This window comes from Mustela lutreola, chromosome X (genome assembly GCF_030435805.1).
Source record: "Mustela lutreola isolate mMusLut2 chromosome X, mMusLut2.pri, whole genome shotgun sequence".
Lineage (NCBI taxonomy): Eukaryota > Metazoa > Chordata > Mammalia > Carnivora > Mustelidae > Mustela > Mustela lutreola.
Genome location: NC_081308.1, coordinates 10,649,225 through 10,670,537, shown reverse-complemented (window position 1 = coordinate 10,670,537; position 21,313 = coordinate 10,649,225). Strand labels below are relative to the sequence as shown.

The following is a 21,313-nucleotide window of genomic DNA, read 5'->3' as shown; positions in this document are numbered from 1 at the left end:
AAGGCTGATTTATAATTCTGTACGTATTTACTCTCATTGCAATTCAGAAGGTTCATTTAAATGCTAACTGCTTGGTGTTTTTCTTTAAAGAACTGCTCAGAAACTATGTCTTTGTGAAACACTCTGCATTTTACAAAATGATTTCTATGGAGATACTAGCAATTGTGGGAGGATTTGAGAATCTTTATCAGCTTTCCTGTCTTCTCAGGTTAAACTTGCCATAGGCAATTTTGCCTGCTGATGCATGATTAATAGAACACATAAGATTTTTACTCATTTCCTAAGCTTTATTACTCATTTTAATACTACACTGACTTGATTTTAACCCATTTAAATTATTTATTCCAAATTTCATGGAAAAATGTATTCAAACATAACGATTAATTCAGTTAATTAACCTTTTGATTAAAAAATAAAACCCCAGTACTTATCTATATGGATTTTCCCTCTTGAAATAGACTGTGGAGAATTGCAACTTAGAAGCTGTATTTCAAGTGGCTATTTACCTAATTATGGTAAAATCTACATGGAAGAGGAATTAAAAGAATTAACCTATGCATTGCTTGCATGATTTCTTACCAAAACCCTTGTTGAAAAATGTAGGTGCTGCTGTTGTAATGGGTGAGCATTTCTACCCCCTGTGAGTCAGCTAGTCTTTAAACTGTTTCCGCGGGGCCTCGGGGTCTAGTTAGTAAACCCAAATGGTTTGGGCTGAAGTGGATGGTTTCATTTATTAATCCTACAAATTTCTTTGCTCTGCTTCTGGGTCTCATCTCTGGCTAGAAACAGTAGAGGTTCAAAGATAAACAATATATAATCATTGCTCTAAAGGTGAAGATTGTCAAGCACACGAATAAAGAGAAGTGCAAAAATAACCATAATATAAGGCAGAATGAGATAAAGGTCCAAGGAGAGGAGCTTAACCAGTCTAGAGGAGGAAGAAATTTCTCTTGGGGCTGGCGGGGGGTAGGGCCCCACCCAAAGGCCTTACATTTCCTTATTTTCCACCATGCTTCTGAGTATAACCAACATTCGGGCTAAATAGGATGACTTCTTCCAGATCTTCGGTGTTTACTCATCTTTGGTATTTGTTTCGGGTCTTCTCCTATCATTTCTGCTTATTGTAATTCTAGCTAACATTAATACATGAAGTCAAATATTGCTGCCTCCATTAAATCATTCAGTGTTTTTACAAACCTGATATTAAGATATGTATGTCCCTTCTGTAACATCTTATAGCACTTGCTTTTGGTCACCTTTGTAAAACATACGTTGTTCTATGTACTTCCTTGCTTCTTCCAATTAGGTCAGGGGTGTTATTGGAATATAGCCACACTCATTTGTTTATGTAGTGTCACTGAAGGCCTTCATGCTCTAGCTGCAGGGTTCATTTGCAACGGACACCTTATGACCCACAATACCTAAAATCCTTGTTATCTGGCCCTTTGCAGACAATATTTGCTGACTCTTGTCCTAGATCATAAATTCCTCAAGGGTGGGGACTATCTTCTCATCTCTTTGACTTACTTAATGCCTAACATAGCAGGTGTACCTTGAATATTTATTGCATCAAATTAAACCAAAATGAAGTAAATAACTATGTGATTTAGTGACTGCATCCATTGGGGCAAGCAGGGACCATTAAGAGAAATTAACTGGTGAAGAGGAGTTGCCAAATGGGAGGTAAGGTCCCTACTTCCCAAAGTAGTCCACGGTGTGTTTTAAAAAAAGAGTCAAGAATTATCAGTCAGCTATAAGCCTAAATATGTTAGAATATATCACTTTGAAGCAAATCTTTTAATGAAATATTTTATAGAGCAAAACCAATTTTCCTATTAGGATATTAATATTCATGCCCATACATCCTCATTATTAATTTCTTTATAAAAACATTTGTTCTCAGTCTTAGAGTTCATAGACCATGTATTAATAAATGCAGTCTTCATTGATTAGAACAACTGTACTCTTAGCATTACAAGCTAATGCTGGTTCTGATAATTATTTCAATTATCTAAATTGTCACATTCAATTTATTTACATCCCATGTCAAATTTTAAAAATAAATCAAGGACTCAAAACCATCACAGTGACTTCCACTTAAGGCCAAGAGGGAATAAGAGGGACCAGATTTACCCTCCATCCTGAATCACTAGAAAATCTGGACAAAACATGAAAAAAAACTGGATTTCAAGGCACTGGATGGGCAAAAAGGACAGCGATCCCTGAAAGATGGAAAACAGATGTAGTTGGTCCTGCTGTTACTCCTGTGTCCTGTTTTGAGAGACCTTTCAGGTCATGATGTAGAGAGGAAGAACAAACTCCCAAAATTGAAGAGATGGAGCTGAGGGTCTGGGGAGTCCACGGAGTCTAGAATTCACAGGGCAGAGTACCAGAATGGAGAGAATTGCCAAGGGAGGCAGACAGTCAGTTCTAGAGGTCTGAAGGAGTTTCCTCCAGAGCAGTCAGCAAAGTACTGATAAGTGCCTACCTATGAGGAAAGTAAATGAGGCCAGGGAAAGAATAGCCATAAAGAACTAGAGGAAAGGGTATTTGGTGTTCTCCCAGGGCCAAGGATGGCGCTTGTTCCCACAACCAGATTAGAAAACCTGATCATTCTTGGGGCATTACAGTATTATCAGCTAATTACATACTCAATAGTTGTCCCTCCAATGGGATGTGAGCTCTCTGAAGGCTGGGGGTGTGTATATTCTGCTTACTTTTATATGCCCAGTGCCAAGCATAGTGACTGGTTCTAGAAGTTCAGTACAGTGGTTCATTACATCTAAGATGCCAGTATTGGAAGATGCGCTGTTATTTTATGCACCACTGAGAAAGAAAAACATCTCTAATTAAACCCTGATTTGCCTTCAGTTTTAAGCTGCAGCCCAAACTCAGAGCTGTGAAAACAGGAAAAAGTGCATCTTAGAATATAGGCTATACTGTGAATATTAAGTGAAACTGAATGAGTAAAGACTAGTCCTACAACGTATTTCCATATTTGCAGACCATACTTTCTGTGGAATCCCACAAAAAGAGAAACCCTTACATATGCTTTGGAAGCAACAGGTTTATGGGTAAAGGAAAATAAATGGTCTTCTCTATGAGCCAATTACAAAACATTCATTCCCTTTTTTTAGTGATCTTTTCATTAGGATTACATAAGGCAAGAAACACTGTTAGTCACCAATTTGTTTAGTATCTTGGACCTTCAAATTCTCTCCATTGACAGAAAGCTGTTAATTTCCCTTTCCAGAGGAAAGGACTGTCTAGCAAGTGAGCAGAAAACAACAGTAGGAAGCAAGATAAAGGGTGAGACTCTTCTAGGGAGAAGTCAGAACTGGTTGGAAAATACATTATGATCACTTAACACTGTGTCCCATAATTTAAGAATATCGAAGGAATCTCTAGGTTACAGAATCCTTTGAGTCCCATCAGTCAACCCTCAAGCATATAAATTGCAACAGTCATCAAAGGGAATCCATTTTAAAGACTGAAGGGACATTAGTGACTATAAAATGAGGAGAGTAGCAAAATAAGAAAGGAATAGAGTAGGGTCCAATGAAGTTTGAATTCTGGCTTTTGCACTTATTATTGTATAACCTTGAGTTTTAATCTATGTAGAAAATGGGACCAATATTATCTAGCTCATAGGATTGTGGAGATGATTAAATAATATATGAATGAAAAGCACTTTGTACCAAGTTTGGAACACAGAATCAATAAATATTAGCTTTTGTTATTTTTATTCTGAAAAAGGAAGAGGAAGAAAATGCTTGAAGTTATGAGTATTCCCAATTGTTTATTCATTATTTGTACAATCTGGGTTTTTTTTAAAAAAAAACTTTATTAAAATATTTTAAAGTACCAGGATCAAAAAGAAATAAAAAAAAAAAAAAAAGAGGAAAGGAAAGAAAAAAGAATGGCTTTGTGCCTAAATGTTCTCGTAAGCTCATTTGGAGAACCTGTATTTATTTGCTTTACCAAACAACTTTTATTCCTCTTTTTAAAAAAATTTTTTTATTTCTTTTCAGCGTAACAGTATTCATTGTTTTTGCACCACACCCAGTGCTCCATGCAATCCATGCCCTCCACAATACCCACCACCTGGTTTCCCCAACCTCCCCACCCCTTCAAAACCCTCAGGTTGTTTTTCAGAGTCCACAGTCTCTCATGGCTCACCTCCCCTTCCAATTTCCCTCAACTCCCTTCTCCTCTCTCATTTTAGAAACAAAATGTGCCACTTATATTGGAAATAAAAAAGTACCAGGATCATAGCTGTACAGTTCAGTAAATCACCACAAAATGCACATGCCCACATAACCACCCAGGTCAAGAAATAGAACATTCCTTGACCCCCTGAAGCTCAATCCCTCATGGTCCCTCCCAGTCACTAAGCCCTCTCGACTTTCCAGATCCCAACCGTAAACTCTAGTCCAAACATCCTAGATGAATTTTGCCGGCGAATGTTTTTTCTGCGTGTGTTAACTTTTCTTCAACATTAGATTTGAGGGATTCGTCTCTGTTGTTAAGTGAGCCTGCAGTTGTTACATTTTTGTACCTAGTATTTCACTGTATGAATAGGCCACAATTTATTTAACCGTTTTGTTGTTGATGATTACCCAGTCTGCTTTTGTTCAGCCTTTTAGCTGACATTGAATGGTAGATAATAGCTTATGCCTGGTGGGGCTCTTAACATAATCACACCTGGGAGCTGATGAAAATGGTGGTTAAAATGGCTATGGCTGACCAAAGCAGTAAACAGCAACGGAGTCTGTCAAAGAGTCTGCTGAGGAGGACCCTGTAAGGTAAGCCTCAGGAACCATTAAAAGTTCTTCATAATATGCAAGAGGGCAGTCAGGCAAGCACTGTCTCTCCATCCAAGAGCAAAGATGCCCACCGCATTCAGCACCCGGTGAATACAATATGCATAGCCACAGACAGGGATTTCGGGGCTTGGAAAATAACTTCTCTCACAGTCAGAGTTTCCACCTGAAATTAGCATGGTATGGACAGCGGGGTGTAACTTAAAATTCTTAGTCCTTCCTTCACGAGGATTTGACTTGACCAGTGGTTTGAATCTTCTTCACTGGCTAGAAAAACAACTGGACAAATTACTTAACTTCTTTGTGTTTCCATTTCCCTACCTGTTACTCGATGATGCAAAATCGGGCATATGTCATCTGTTTGCAGTGACAAGACATATGTGAAGGGTTTAGCACAGGGCCAGGCACGTGGAAGGAATCCCACAGCTGTTAACTATGAAAGATGGCGTGGCACCATGATTAGTCGTTAGGCTGAAACGACAGGTTTAGCTCTGTATGAACTTGAGCAAGTTATTTAACTCCTCTGTGCCTTGGTACCATCATCTCCAAAGTGAGGATAATAATAGTATCTAGTTCAGAGTATTGTGAAGTTCAAATGAATATATATTCTGGTACATGATAAACACTGAAAACATTTGCCCAGACCACAGCAAAATTCAGAGCTGCAGTTCTCAGCCCTGGCTACACATGAAATTTTTCTTTGAATTCTGATGCCTGGACCCTACTGCCGGATGGTTTAATTTCATTTCTCTGTGGTGAAGTCTGAGAAGGCTTGAAAATTTCCTCAGGTGATTCTAACATGCAACAAAGTCTGAGACCCTCTACTTTAGTGACACTTTCTATTCAGACCGATTAAGCTCTGGCAGTAATTCCTACTCTGATCACCAAACATTAGGAGCTGTTGAACATGGTCTTCTTACATTAGTTCAGCAATAACTACTGAGGACTGCTTCTGTGTATGTCACAGGGGCTATGCAGAGTTGAATGATACTAGGTCCTCTCCACAAGGGGTTTACAATAAAGTTTACAATAAAGGACACATGGGCCCTGATCACTGAGCCAGGAGTCCAAAATGCAATGATTGATACAAAGCACGAAGTACCGTGGAGGCGAGGAAAATAGGTCATTTACATTTTATGGAGATCCATGTGGGCTTCATGTAAGAAGTAGCATCCACTTCAACCTGATTTTTTTTTAAGATTTTATTTATTTGAGAGAGAGAGAACGAGCACAAGCAAGTAGAGGGGCAGAAGGAGAAGCAGATTCCCCGGTGAACCGGGAGCCCGACACCAGGCTGGATCCCAGAACCCTGGGATCATAACCTGAGCCAAAGCTAGATGTTTAATGGATTGAGCCACCCAGGTACCCCCACTTTAGCAGATTTTAAAAAATGAGAAGTGAATTGACCTTCATGTCATCAGTTTTCACATCCCTAGTAGGATTGCAGAGGTTCTTCTCATAACACACAAGTTTAAGATTTTATAAGCTCAGTTCATATGTAGTTTGGAAAATATTTTGATACTCCAGTTTCATCAAGGCACAGTCAGTTTTGGAAAGCAAATGAAGTTGTACCCCCTTCCCCATTATTGGGAGGGATGGAAAATGATTTGCTTTAGGTATACACAGTTGGCTTCAGATCGGAGCTCATGGCCTCTCAAGTCCTAGATGTAGCCCAAAGCAATCCTTAAGTTTAAATGCACAGTCTTTGATAACTAAAATCAGAAGAAAACAAAAATCCACTTGGTTTTTGTTAGGTAAAGAAAGGAGAGTATTTTCTGATGTCTGGGCCTCTAGGAAAGAGTACAGTGTGGCACCTGTGGCCCAGAGGGGCTGTCGAGAGCTCAGATGAGGAGAGTCCTGGATGCCTTCATTAGAATTCAGAGGCTCCACTTACAAGCAAACAAACTGGAGCAGCAAGAAGGGGAAATGGACACTTGCAATGGCACACTGAGAAACTTCCAAATTAGTTGTGACAGTGCCCAGGAAGCAAAATTTAGATAAAAATAGCCTGTATGCGGGACGCCTGGGTGGCTCAGTTGGTTAAGCAGCTGCCTTCGGCTCAGGTCATGATCCCAGCGTCCTGGGATCGAGTCCCACATCGGGCTCCTTGCTCCGCAGGGAGCCTGCTTCTCCCTCTGACTCTGCCTGCCACTCTGCCTGTGCTCGCTCTTGCTCTCTCTCTCTCTCTGACAAATAAAAAAAAAAATAGCCTGTATGCACACTTTCTCATCATCTAAACCATTTATTATTATTTCTTTGGCTAGATTGCTCTCTATATAAGAAACAGCTATCAAAAAATGTCCATGACACTATTTGATACAGCCAGAGAAGGAAAACTTTAAAATAATGTAATTATGTTCTAGTACTATAACATAGGCAGTCAGGGTTCTCTGTAGTAATGAATAGCCAGCCAGTTAAGGAAAGATGGGCCCCTGGCTATGTGGGTTCCTTTTATTTGTTCTGTATCCTTAAGAAAGTTTAGATGGATTTTTCACAATGACTAGACTTTAGAGATGTGTATATTCATTCATTCATTCATTCATTCATTCTATCCACAAACATTTACTAAGCAGACACTATAGACTAGGTGTTGTTTTAGGGAGCAAACTAGATAAAGATCTTTGCCCTCATGGCATTCATAGTCAAGCTAGGGGAAACAAGCAATATACAGGAAACATAATCCATAATGGAGTTTTATACAAATCATAGTGTTGCTATAAGGTAATAAAGTACAGTGGGAAAACAAAAAAAAAAGTGAGAAGTGGGTCAGGGTATTGATGAGGGCATGGGTGTGGTGATAAATGCTAGAAAAGGCTTTATTGGAGAGGCAGGATTTGAATAAAGACTTGGAAAGGGTGGAAACATTTATCATGTAAATATCTGGGGACAGAGTGTTCCAGACACAGAGAATAGTCATTGCAAAGGCTTGGGAATGAGAGCATGTGCGTGGCATATTCACGAAACCCCAAGGAGGCCACTGTGCCTAGAACAAGAATAAGGAAGTGGTGGTTATCTGGCTGTCATCCTGGTAACTGAGATAATTGGGCTACATGAGATAATTGGGCTACATGTCTCTCATCGTTCAAATGCTAGCCTGGCAGAATTCACATGGTAGTGTGTATAGGATCGCAAGAGTAGCAAGAGAAAGCTAGCTACAGTATGCAAGTATTTTTGAAGTCTCTGCTTATGTCACATTTGCCATTGTCCCACATGCCAAGACAAGTCACATAGTCAAACTGACAGTCAGTGTAGGAAGGGCTATTACCCAAAGGGTATGGATACAGAGAGGAGAATCATTATAGCCATTTTTGTAAAAAATCTACCCCACTGCCCATACTCTACTGAATTATAATATATTTTATGTATATGTCAGTCTTCTTAAGAAGTTCTGTTTCTTTATGTAGTACATGTTCCATAATAGTTGATTTTCCCCTCACTGTGTGGCATTTATAAGAACCAAAGACTTTTAGGCTGTATGACCTAGATAGAGTTACCCATTTTAGTGAAATGGAAAGAGAGAGTTCAAAATAATCCTGTTTTTAACTTTTTGAGAAACCTCAAAAAGTTAAAAATAGAGCTATCCTATGATCCAGTAATCACTCTACTGGGTATTTGCCCCCAAAATAGAAAAACACTAATTCAAAGGGATACCTGCACCCCTGTATTTATTGAAGCATTATTTACAGTAGCCAAATCATAGAAGTAGAAGTTGCCCAAGAGTCCATTAATAGATGAATGGATAAAGAAGGTGTGTGTGTGTGTGTGTGTGTGTACCAGAATATTATTCAGCCATAAAGAAGAATGAAATCTTAACCATTTGCAGTGACATGGATGGAGCTAGAGAGTATAATGCTGAGTGAAATTAGTCAGAGAACGACAAATACCATATGATTTCACTCATGTAGAATTTAAGAAACAGAACGAGGGAGCAAAGGGAAAAAAGAGACAAAGCAAGAAACAGACTCTTCATTAGAGAGAACAAACTGATGGTTGTTAGAGGGGAGGTGGGCAGGGGGCTGGCTGAAATAGGTGATGGGGGTGAAGGAGGGCACTTGTGATGAACAATGGATGATGCGCTCAAGTGTTGAATCACTATATTGTATGCTGGAGACTAATATAACACTGTATGTTAACTGTACTGGAATTAAAATAAAAAATAATAATCCTGAACCTTAGAAGCTATGCCAAAAAGATATATGAACTTCATGAGGACTTGAGCAGAAGCACAGCTTGGGTAGCTTCTCCCACTGTCAGCTTCACTGTAAAGGCTGCCAACAGTATTCTTTTTTTTTTTTTTAATTTCTTTTCAGCGCAACAGTATTCATTGTTTTTGCACCACTCCCAGTGCTCCATGCAATCCGTGCCCTCCCTAATACCCACCACCTGGATCCCCCAACCTCCCACCCCCCCGCCCCTTCAAAACCCTCCGGCTGTTTTTCAGAGTCCACAGTCTCTCATGGTTCACCTCCCCTTCCAATTTCCCCCACCTCCCTTCTCTCCATCTCCCCTTGTCCCCCATGCTATTTGTTATGCTCCACAAATAAGTGAAACCATATGATAATTGACTCTCTCTGCTGATTTCGCTCAGCATAATCTCTTCCAGTCCCCTCCATGTTGCTACAAAATTTGGGGATTCATCCTTTCTGATGGAGGCATAATACTCCATAGTTAACAACAGTATTCTTGATCTAAAGTGCCACTGGTGCTCCAGCTCTGTCCCAAGAGAATTCGTGCACTTCATCTCTTTGCATATTTTTATCATATACTCATTATATCAACAACTCTTTAATTTGCTGTGTCTCAGGAAATACTGGAGGGAAAGTTTATGTAGTTTCCCATATATGCAGACATCTGGCTAAAGCAAGCAGGCCTGCAGATCAATTTGCCAAAGCTTGGCTTTCTTACTTTTCAACCTTTTATCTGAGAACTAATTAAAATCTTGATTTACAAGACAGAATTATTTTCATCTTTTTCCAGAAATACCAATCTGACCTAGGAGATTCATTCAAATTAGGTGGGGATGTACTTGATTCAAGGAGCAATCATTTTTACTTTTTTAGAGTTAAAACAGACATCCAGACAAATTCTTACGTCAAAACTTCTGTATCAGCCTTACTGCTTTCATAGTTTCTCCTACTACAGTCTATAGCTAGAAACATTCTCATGGGGAATAAAGCAAGACCAAACATGGTAAGACTATGGCCTCTTTTGTTTTAAATTTCAAACTGTCCTGGGTTTGGCAGCTGCTTGAAATGGTCCAGCTGGTCTTAGTTGACCAGATGGCTGAAAAGTAAGGGGAAATTTCCTTATATAGGACATAGGGCATTTCAGTTAATAATGGCCAAAGATAATACCTCTGGATCCATGCTTTAAGGAGATGGTTAAGGATCTGTCAGTCACCAGCATACCACATCAACCCAACTGTCCCCTACCAACACTGGCTCTCACCTCTACAGTCTCTGGGCTGCTGCTACAGAGGAGGACTCAAGACTCACCTAGGAGTAGCTTCAAACCATTCAGCAATAATAGCAAATACAGAGTAAAGGAAAATAATTGTTTAACTCTGTTTGGCCACATTCAAAGCCTGCCTGATGTCTCACAGCCTTCTATTCAATTCATCCTGGTTTTTTTCCTGTGGGTCAAAAAGACAATAATACACCCAGCTTTTAGTCTACTAGTAGGGGTTTTGTGCTCCAAATAGAAAATTACCAGCAGATCAGCTTCTTGGAGGTTGGCAGAGATGTATATTTAAAAAACCAAATTTACGGCTTCAAATGGGAAGTCACCTATAGAATAGATACCATGCTGGCATTTCATTTTCCTGTATTTAGGGAGGAGATGGAACTTCTGGAAACCAAATCAAACTAAACGAAACCAAACCAAACAAAACAAAAACCACAAAAAGCTTTGGTTGGCAGGAAAGCAGGAAATTAACTTGGAATCAATAAACACAAGTTTCTTACTTGAAATGTGTTTAAAATTTGTGAAGCACGTTGGAAACCTGCCCAGAATGTCTTCTAGAAAAGCTTGTTTTGAGTGTAGCCCAAATATTATGAGTAGGAAGTCCTTGTTGCCTGGGGTGACCTTTGCCACCTCCTACCTTACCTATTTAATCTGCTTCATAGATTCAGCTCAGGATCCCTCCAAGCCATTTTCCTAACACTACTTCTCTCCCTCCTTCTCTGGCTCTCTTCTTCCAGCTCCTTTCCTCCCCCTCCATTTCTCCCTACTTCATTTAATAGGTTAGGCATCCTTCTGGGTATCCTTGTATTCTGCATTGTGTAACAATTACCCTTCCAAGTATCTGCCTCTGGCATACTAGAAGACAAGTTCCTGAGGGCTGGGTCTATGTTTTATTTATCTCTGATTTCCTTAACCTCTAACACAATGGGTGGCACAGAGAAAACGTTCAATAAATATTAGTTGAATAAATGAATGGATGAATGAATCAACAATTAAATTACACCTGGCATACCACTTAACCATAAGTCTTTTTAATACTGTATATTCATTTATTAACCCACTCTTTACTGAGCACCTACTATGAGTCAGGTGTTGTGTTAAGCAGTAGGTATGTAAACATGGATGATATCAATGGAGCCCTTGCCCTCATAGGGATAAAGCTCTAAAATTAAGTATGTTTATTCATGAGTGTAACAGTATGGGAATGGGATATTCTTTTCTCAGAATGTCGACTTAAGCCTCACTCTGAAGGGAGACTCTACACGTATGCATGAAGGATACAGGACTTGCTAGAACAAAGCAAATGTCATCTAGAGACAGTTGCACTCCATACCCTGTAACATTACAGAAAACTAGACATTTGAAAAGAATTACTTGAAGTAATGGGATTCATGGATAACAACAGTGCTGTGGCCTTTTCCCTATTGTCCTAAAGATGGGGAGAAGAGGTTTACCCCCACGCTGGTAAGAGAAAAGACTGGCATCTCCTGCACATGTCATGTATCTGTTGAGCTGCTGAAATTTCAACATATTGCTCCTGGATCAGAGAGTAAAGGTGTTATTAGGAGAACTTGTCATGTATCCTCAGAAGTTTGGGTTTTTATTTAAAAAATGAACAGCAGTACTTGTTTCTCACCTGAATAAGTTCTGAAGGGAGTAAGCTAGCTAGAATACCTAAGATGGTAGGGTGAAAGCAAATATGTTAACAGTTAAGTTGCATTTCCACTATTTAGCAAGGCAATGAACACACATTCTTGGTGTACCAAATAAATGGTGTGGAAGGTAGATGTGAACCATCTTCAAAACATGTCAACCAGGAGGGCTATCTACTTGAGTAAGGAGAGCCTGGGAGTAAGAAGTTGTATGAGATATGCTGGTAGGAGGTGATAGATAAGAGGAGATATGATACCAGCCAGAGATTGCGTTATTCATCCATGAATGGTGTCATGTGCAGGATCCCCAGGAATTATCAAGGAACTCAAGTTCAACCATCAAGAATGCAGTATTTGGAGGCTTCCCATTAGAGAAGGCAAAAGTTCAAATACAATAGTGTCAGTATTGTACAACTTTCTTCCATCCACTCTTTCACTCTCAGCCCTTAACAGTAGAGAAGCAAGCAACAGGAGTGGGGAAGAGAATTGGAAAAGCAAGGGTAACAACTGTGAAAAGCAAGGGTAAGAACAGACAAATGTCCACCTCTCTGGACATCTTCAAGCCAAAGATTAGGCCTGGGCTCGGGGCAAGGAAGGAAAAGAGCGTTGAGTTGGTTGTTAGAATAAAGTTTTATTTCAAGCTATCTGATTTTTTTAAAAAATCTGATAATGGACTGTGCTACAGTACTTATCACCAATACTTTAGCAGTCTATTAAATTGTAAAACACCTTTGGTTCATTCTGAGTCTAATGGCATGGCATATAGTAACTGAGAATCTATGGAATCCTTCTGAAGTGTCCTCCGGGTACAGGGGAAATAAAACCAACGGAGGATGTTTAATGGAAGTGACTGGAGAAAAATAGAGCCATTGCTTATTCAGATGCTCTAGAGCTTAACCCATTCAATAGATTGCCTACCTATGAAAGACATGTATGTGGGTTTATACACACACACATGCATATAACAAACTTTAGCTCGCCTCATTTGCATTATGATTATAAACAAATAATGGGCCATCCAAAGAACATGGTATCTTCTACTCATAAGGCCCTTTAGGAGTCTTCTAATATTACTTCCCATCCCATGGAGCAGCCTTTTCTATCATATTATGGACTGGGAACAAATAACAATAAAAATAACCAGAATGAATTGAGTGCTACCATGTACTAAAACTGGGCAAAATGATTTATATATGTAATACCTCATCTCATCCTAGTTCAATTTTTACAAGGAGCAGATAAGGTCATTCTCATTTTAGAAATGAGGAAACAGGCTTGGAGAGGTTGAGTGTAAAGAAGTCTTTAAGATCTAGATCGGTGAGGCCTGCCTGTAATTTAGAATATGTATTTGCGGATATATTCTTAACTTCCCAAAGTCTACTTGAGGACTTCTGAAAAGAAAGACATAGTCCTTTAGAGAAATTCCATTCTTCTGTCGTGTATGTGATATTATTATGAGATTCTCCATATATTAGAACTCCAATATTTTCTGTAAAACATTTATAGATTCTGTGTTAAGTCTATCTTCCACATGGTCTCCCATGGGGAAACGTGGTTGTTCATTAACTTCTTTATCCACTCAATGAGGATTTATTGATCATCTAGCATAAGTAACAGACTGTACTAAATGCTGAAGTTAACCTGATGAACAAGACAAAATTTTTGCCTGAATAGGAAGATATTGGGCATCTCCCTACAGTTTGTCCCTCATTTGCTCTAATCATCCTCAATTTCTTCTTTGTTTTTCCAATTGTAAAATAAGATTTAAAAAATATATCAGGGCAAGATTAACCATGAGAGACTATGGACTCTGAGAAATAAACTGAGGGTTTTAGAGGGAAGTGAGGTGGGGAATGGGTTAGCCCAGTGATAGGTATTAAGGGGGGCACAGATTGCATGGAGCACTGGATGTTATATGCAAACAATGAATCATGGAACACTACATCAAAAACTAATGATGTACTGTATGGTGACTAACATAACATAATATAATAAATACATAAATGAATAAATACACACACACGTCTTCTAGAACACAATGAGACACAAGCCCTCATATACAAATATATAACGATAACACTTAGAAAAGCAAACAATAAAATCCTAAATATCCAAGATAGTGAGATAAATGGTGATTAATATACCAGATAGACTATTATGTCATTGAAAATTATGTTCATGATAGATTTTTAATGCTATGGAAATGGAAGATAGTATATAACTGTCTTTGTAGACAGTTTTGATCCTATTTTCTTGGTATGCATGTGTGTGGGTTTGCCTCCAAATGTGCATCAAAGAAAGGCTGGAAGAAAATATACCAAAGTCTTAACAACAGTTACTTAGTGGATAGTTAATGTTAATGGTATTTTCTATATCTTCTACTTTTTCTCTAACAAGCAGGTCTTACTTTTAAAGTGCAAGGTGCATGCCTAGTCTGTAAAGAGCTACCAACTCTGAGACAACTGTACAATCAGCATAGTGGTGCTTCTGCTTGGGGACTACAGTGTTTATAAATTAAAATGAGTATGTGTGTGTGTATGTGTGTGTGTAAACGTATGGTCAATTTTTTTATTTTTCATGACTCACTTTTTATCCCATTTTCCTTTCTCACTGTTATCCAGATGAGTCACATCTCCCCACAGTCAGTTGAGAGCCAACCATGTTTAATAATAGCCTCAGAAAAACATACGTAGGATGATAAACCTGCTGATGGCAAAATGATAACCACTATGAGTTTGGAGCCAAGTATAAAATGAATTTTGATTATACTTATCTCTTAGTTTATCGGAGTTCCTGATTGCCTCTACAGACAAAGATCACTGATCAGTGACCATTGATTCAACAATAGTTTTGACCATTGATGTAGAATCATAATAGCTAATAAGAATGAATAGCAAATTTATAAAAACAGAAGCTCCCATTTTGAGATGAAATGACTACTTTTTTAAATAGCAATGGGAATTTGGAGGCTATAAATGTCTTCCTTTTTGACATTATCTGTTTACAACTTGTAATCAATTCTTTAGCTATCTATTAAATTGTAAACTACATGTTTTGTGCATGGGGTTTAATGGCATAGCATGCAGTGATGGCTAGAACTAATGACTTACAAGCCATAAGTAAATGAACCTGTTTGGGTTGAGGCACACAGTGGATTAAAATTTTTAGTAGGTAAAATTGATTTGTGATCATGTAGCTGAAAAGAAAGCTGTTAGTATTTCTGCTATCTGTATTTCAATAGGAATGCAACACAAGTATTTTGTACAGTATGTTATCCGAGAAAATTAAAAAATATCAGAAATAGATTTATCCCTTTCTCTATTAGCATACAGATCTAATATTTATCTTTGGAGGCATAAAAGTTGGAAAGTTTGTATGACAGTTCCCCCAGCATTCAGTCCATCTCCAGGACAGCCACAGACCTCCTCCATATGTCATCTTATCTTCCAGCACAGCAGATAATGTGGAACATGATCTAACATATCTCATGTCAAATGCAGCACAATTGAACATAAGCTCAAGCCAGCAAAGATAGGGGATTATACCTCAATTATTTGCTGGAACTAGGTTTTGGAGAGACTGCTCAACCAGTATGAGACAGTGTACAGTGAATACTAAATTGAACTCACATTCCTGGAAAACTGAAGCCAGCGACTCAATGTACATTTCCAGTGAAAAGGAAATACCCATAGGCACTCTCTCGGGGTGCTGGGACATTTCATGAACAGGACAGTTATCATTGTTTGTTTAGGCAATACTTACAACTATAGAGGGCCTGCCCTCACATAAAAATAAATTATACAGCCATTATGGATTACTATTTGAAATGCTACAAAATGTCTATGTGTACCTATTATCCATCTCACGCTTCTTTATCCACCTGCCATGGTTGTCAGAATTTTCACCATCTTGGAAGACTCCACTGTTCTTTCTCTAGGTAACCATGTCACTTGAAAATAATAGTGTGTCAGCCATTAAGGTAAATTAAGGAATGGCAAAGATTCATGCATCTGCTTTGCTGCACTCTAATTTTTATAGTTATATCTCATATATACTCAATGATGTAGCTTTTCTGTATAAATTTCCAGGAGCTTATTCAAACTTTTTTTTTTTTTTACTGTAAATGACTTCACTGAGTGTATGAATCACAATAGGCTCACCAATAAACACTTGGCAATATAGCATAAGTTGCATCAATCTTACTCTAATTCCTACAAGCTTCGTGGCTCATGAACAGCATGAGGTCAAAAGCAGTCAAGGACTTCTTAGACATAATTCCTGAGCCATGTTTCTGCCTCCACTCCTTCCTCTCCTCTCTCAACCCTGATTCCCCTCTGCCCTAATTGATCTGATTAGGAATCTCCCATGTCCTCAGAGCTCTAATTCTCTCAAACTCAGCTCTTCATTCTCTTCTTACATTGCACCTCCAACAGTACCACAGGATGCCAAACATTTCTGTCTTCACAGCATTCTCCAGGTCACAAGACCTTTGACAACCCGCGCCCGCCCCCCGATCCCCATCACTTGTTGTCAACTAAGGAGACTTCTTACCTTTGGCAGAGATGCCCTGGAACCCGAACTCTGGGTGGTCATTGTTAAGACGGTGGTGATGCCCAGTGCAACCCTAGCAGGGGCTGCATCCATGTTTATCCAAAAGGAGACCCAGGACAAAATGACTATCAACAGACTGGGGATATACATCTGGATCAAATAGTATCCCATCTGGCGTTCCAGGTGAAACTTAACCTCGATGCAGGTAAACTTTCCTGAAAGCAGGAAATAATGATATAAAATCCAATTCGAATTTATCTTTCCCATTCTTGCCTCCCATTGTTTAGTTTTTAATTACAGGTGGATTTGGAAGATGGCACAAAATGCTCACCCTACATAACCAATTCAACTCTTTTTTAACTCTACCAGTAATTCAATTAACAGTTGTGAGAATGAGTGATCTAAAGAGTCACAGGACTAAGGGCACCTGGGTGGCTCAGTAGGTTGAGAATCTGACTCTTAATCTCAGCTCAGGTCTTGATCTCAGGGTTGTGAAAAGGGCTGTGAATTCAAACCCTGCATGAACCTACTTAAAAAAAAAAAAAAAAAGAGAGACACTAGACCAAATCATTTTTCTAAATCTGTGCTTGTAGCTTGATTATTTAGACAAAGCTTCAGAATTTGCAAGCCTGTCAGAAACTGACCAGTAGAAATAGTCACATTTTGTGAAGTTATAATATGTAATATATAACATATAATATATAACCTGTGGTATATATGTATAGCATATAATATATAATGCATAATGTGTAACAGTTGAAAATAGTAAAGTTCACGGGGGGCTCTCAAAGTATTTGGAAAATTGTCTATCTTTGTGATATTCATAATAAGAGAAAAATGTACATTTGTGTATGCCCTGCATACAATCTAGTCATTGTAGCAATTTTCTAGCTTTCTGGGTAATTGCTTGAGGACATTTAGAATATTCCTAGAATCTATTTACAGTGTTACAGTACTTACAAAAAAGAATACATACAAAGATATTACAACTTTTAACATACTATAAAGAGACAGATGTTCCTGCCCCTTGCCATTTTTCTTCCTCTTTAATTGGTTTGGAGACAGAACCCTGGAAGGTAATTTGGCTTAGTCGACACAAATTATGAGAGATAAGGTCGGATTCCTCTTGGTCAGGAAAAACACCTTGGAATAAGGTTTTGGCCACTTCATAAGAAGCACTATTGACTATTGGAATACGTATTCATGAACATTCTATTTAGCAAGTGACCTGGAGCAGTCACTGAATAAACCATCCTGTCTAGCTTTCCTCTCCATGATCAGCTTATGTGGTATCAAACACCGGGACATTCATAGGAAAAGCCATCAACTTTACTAGACAGGCACGATTTTCCAGGTAACAACATATGCCCACTTGTTACTACCAACTCATATTCTCCCTCTGACCCATGTGTCTATCAGCACTACTGACAGTGCATGGCATCAGAGCCAGCTGAATTCCCATCAGCTGGTTTTCATCCAAATTCTTATCACCATCACCACCAAGGAGTGGAGTGCATAGTAACTGTATTTCTGGGTTTACAAAGACCTATGTGGTTATTCCTCTCTTCCACTAAGTCAGAGAATACAAACTGATCTGAGGATCCAATGGCAAGAGTGGATGTCAAGAATGGACCAGAATTTATACGTTTCCTGCACTATATACAAAGTCTTGTACACATTTCCTCAGACTCATTTGACAGCACATGGTCAGCAAGGGAACAACAGAAGAATCCCAAATCTTTTTCCTTTAACTCCATTTTGAAAAAATTATCTATTGGGCTCACTGATTTATGCCAGAGGGCCCAAGCATCTTATCTGTAAAGGGGGTTTTGAGCCAAGGTCTGTGTCTTGTAGCTTCATTTTCTTCATAAAGATATAGCAATTAAGGGGGTGTGGTATGTAGGCCATGTTGCAGACTAGAGCCCACTTGGGCTTAGCAGCTGAAAGTAAACTTACCAGTGTTATAGTGCTTTGTGCAATAGCCAAGTTCCTTTTCTTCTTTCAAAATAAACTGAGGCAGGGTCAGTCCTTCAGCAACTTGAACTGGACCATCGCTTAACCACTCAAATATCAGGTCATTCATCGTGTACCCAACTGGAGTAAACAAATCATAGCGAAAAATTAAATGCATCTTTCCAAGAAAGTTTGAAAGTCTAGCCATGTAAAGAACAAACAAGAAAACCATCTAAAGCAGACACATGCTCAATCAATTCAAAATCATTTTTAGTAAGGGAGCTACAATCATCATGTCAGCTACATGTCATTGAAGCCAAAGAAATTGAAGAGAGAAATCTATTTCTGAATGATTTTTTTCTGTGTAATGGGAGAATGGAATCTATAAAGTCCATTTTCTTTTGCCCTCTTGGTTTACTAAATCTTTCTGAAGAACAAACAACTAAATGGATATAAAAATCCTTCGAAGGTTGTCTTTACTTGAAAGAGCTGTGTCTGTGACAATCCGGTAAGATAATCCAATTCATGGCACTAGTCTTAGTATTTCAAATGAAAAGAATTCTTCTTCTTTTTTATTAAATGAGACTGAATTCATCACAGTCCTGCCTAAAATACTTCCATTGCAAACTTGGCCCCTCTTCTAGGGATATTAGATTTGTTTTCAGAAAGCTTATGTTAGGATCATAGGGAAAGGAAGGGAGAACCGAAAGGGAAGAGATCAGAGAGGGAGACAAACCATGAGGGACTCCGTGTCCGGGAAACAAACTGAGGGTTGCTGGAGGGGAGATGGTTGGGGGGATGGGGTGACTGGGTGAGGGACATTAAGGAGGGTACATGATGCGATAAGCACTGGGTATTATACACAACTAATCAATCATTGAACACTACATCAAAAAGTAATGCTGTATTATTGTTAGCCAATTAATTAGCCAATCTGTTGGCTAATTAAATTTAAATTTTAAAAAAAGAAAGCTTCGGTTAAAGTTCTTGTGGTCAGTCCTCTGTTATTTTGCCAAGTGGGGAGGCATAGGCAGACAACCTAAAAGGAAGTTGTGGAATAATGCAAATCGGGAATGTTCATTTGTGCTAGCATCTTGCTAACTGGACCCACTCATTGCAATGACTAATATGACGTAAAACAGATTCTCCATCATGTAAGGTTGTATTGTTATATGACTCCTGAACCATACAAAGCAAGAATGTTATCGGTTTAGTAAACCAGAGTTAGCTCTTAGTTTCCAAGTTCCCACTAACTAGGTCATTATGTGCTAAGTGTTTCTGAATCTTTTTGCAACCCAGGACGAAGGCTGCTATTCCTTCAGGTATCATTTCTCTCCCTTCCCTCTTTGTGGTATTTGAACTCTAACATGAAAGTGAGGAGGACAAGGGATATTATGTGAGGTCTTGGTGAGCCAATAACTTGAGCATATTTATTGAGTTTATAGATTCTTGTTTACTGTAAGATAGTGACTCACCAAAGCTACCCAGAAATGAATGACACAGTTAACTGGAATCTACTTTCCTCTTTCTTTGAGCCACCTTTTCTATTCAAAGCCAAAACCAAAATATGGAAAGCAAGGGATTACAAAGAGGAGCCTGTACAAACATTGATGTTCCACAAAGAGAATGGCCAACCCTGTCTCTTGCACTGCAACACTATATGAGTACTCGTTGGGTGTCTCCAACCAATGTGAGAAGATTATAGCCCCATATTCGTGTAATCCCATATTCGTATCCAATCACCTTCTTACTGGTCACCACAATAATAGTTGTTGCCAGCCATCCTGAAGCCCCAGACTGGGACAGACAGTTGAGGGAAAGACAGATGAGGAAGGAGGAAGTAAGTAAGATGAGGGTCAAAAAGGAAGGAATAATTCCCATCCTTCCTATTTGAAGTTAGTGGTGAACACTTTGTGGTTTCGTTACTTCTATGGCGTGCAAGGACCAAACGTATTTACTAACTGGAGTATTTTAAATCTTGGAGGAGCCTCAGATGACAGCTATGCTTGCTGTTTTACAGAGAAAATAAGTGTTGGGTTGAGGCAAGAGAGAGTTTGGACCAGTAAAGGAGACACAAAGAAGGAACCATTATATAAGGAAATGTTTTTCTCAACTTTCTTCTCAAGAGAAGAGGCAATAGGGGAAAAAAAAAATACATAAAACCTATTGTAAATCAGAAATTCTCATTTTGTCCCTGACAACTTCTTTAAACAAAGACATTTCATTATTTTGTCTACTTCTGTAGGGAGTTTCAAGAGAAATCTACAGTGATTTCAAGTGATCACAAGAAAACCCTGTCACTGCTTCTTTTTTAATAATAGTTGTTGTGTCTTTTTATCTTTATAATTCATCTAAACAAAGAAGTTCAAAGTATTTGCTTGCCCTTGCCTCATTAAATCTCCTAACATCCCTGTAGGTCAGTATTGCTTATTATTCTCTGCACTTTACAAACAGAGAAAGTGACAGAACAAGCCAAAAAATTTTTCATGTCTCTTGCCTAAAAATCCTATTACCTTGGAGGCATCAGCAGCGTATGGCACGTGTCAAAGATTTCAGTGACATCAGGGCTAGGACATAAAGGGGACAAAGTAGACAGCATTTCTCTATTTCCTTCCCCATGCCTTTGTGGATCCCCTACCCATCGAAGGGAAATGCCTATTCTTCCATATCATCTCTGGCCCCCCTGTTCTTACGTCCTCCTCTGGCTAAGGACCCTGTATCTTGTTCTCAAATCAGTTATCCCTTCCTGCCAAAATGCCTTTGGGGTAATGGTCTATATGAACATAAGATAGAAACAAGTACAATTTTCTGATGAGAGAGTGATTCATTTTAGAGATTGAATGACAAGTAATTTTCATTTTCCCAAGAGAT

General features: G+C 38.8%; 1 protein-coding gene across 2 annotated transcripts in view; it reads right to left on the bottom strand.

Annotated features, from left to right (window-relative positions):
* The window catches only part of GLRA2 (glycine receptor alpha 2), a 180,349-nt gene that overhangs the window by 90,009 nt on the left and 69,027 nt on the right, over nt 1-21,313 (bottom strand). For both annotated transcript variants that reach the window (XM_059158385.1, XM_059158386.1), the window contains exons 6-7: nt 18,446-18,583; nt 16,490-16,704 (exon numbers count right to left, since the gene is read on the bottom strand). In XM_059158385.1, coding sequence (XP_059014368.1) covers nt 16,490-16,704; nt 18,446-18,583 — 353 coding nt within the window. The remainder of the gene's footprint in view (nt 1-16,489; nt 16,705-18,445; nt 18,584-21,313) is intronic.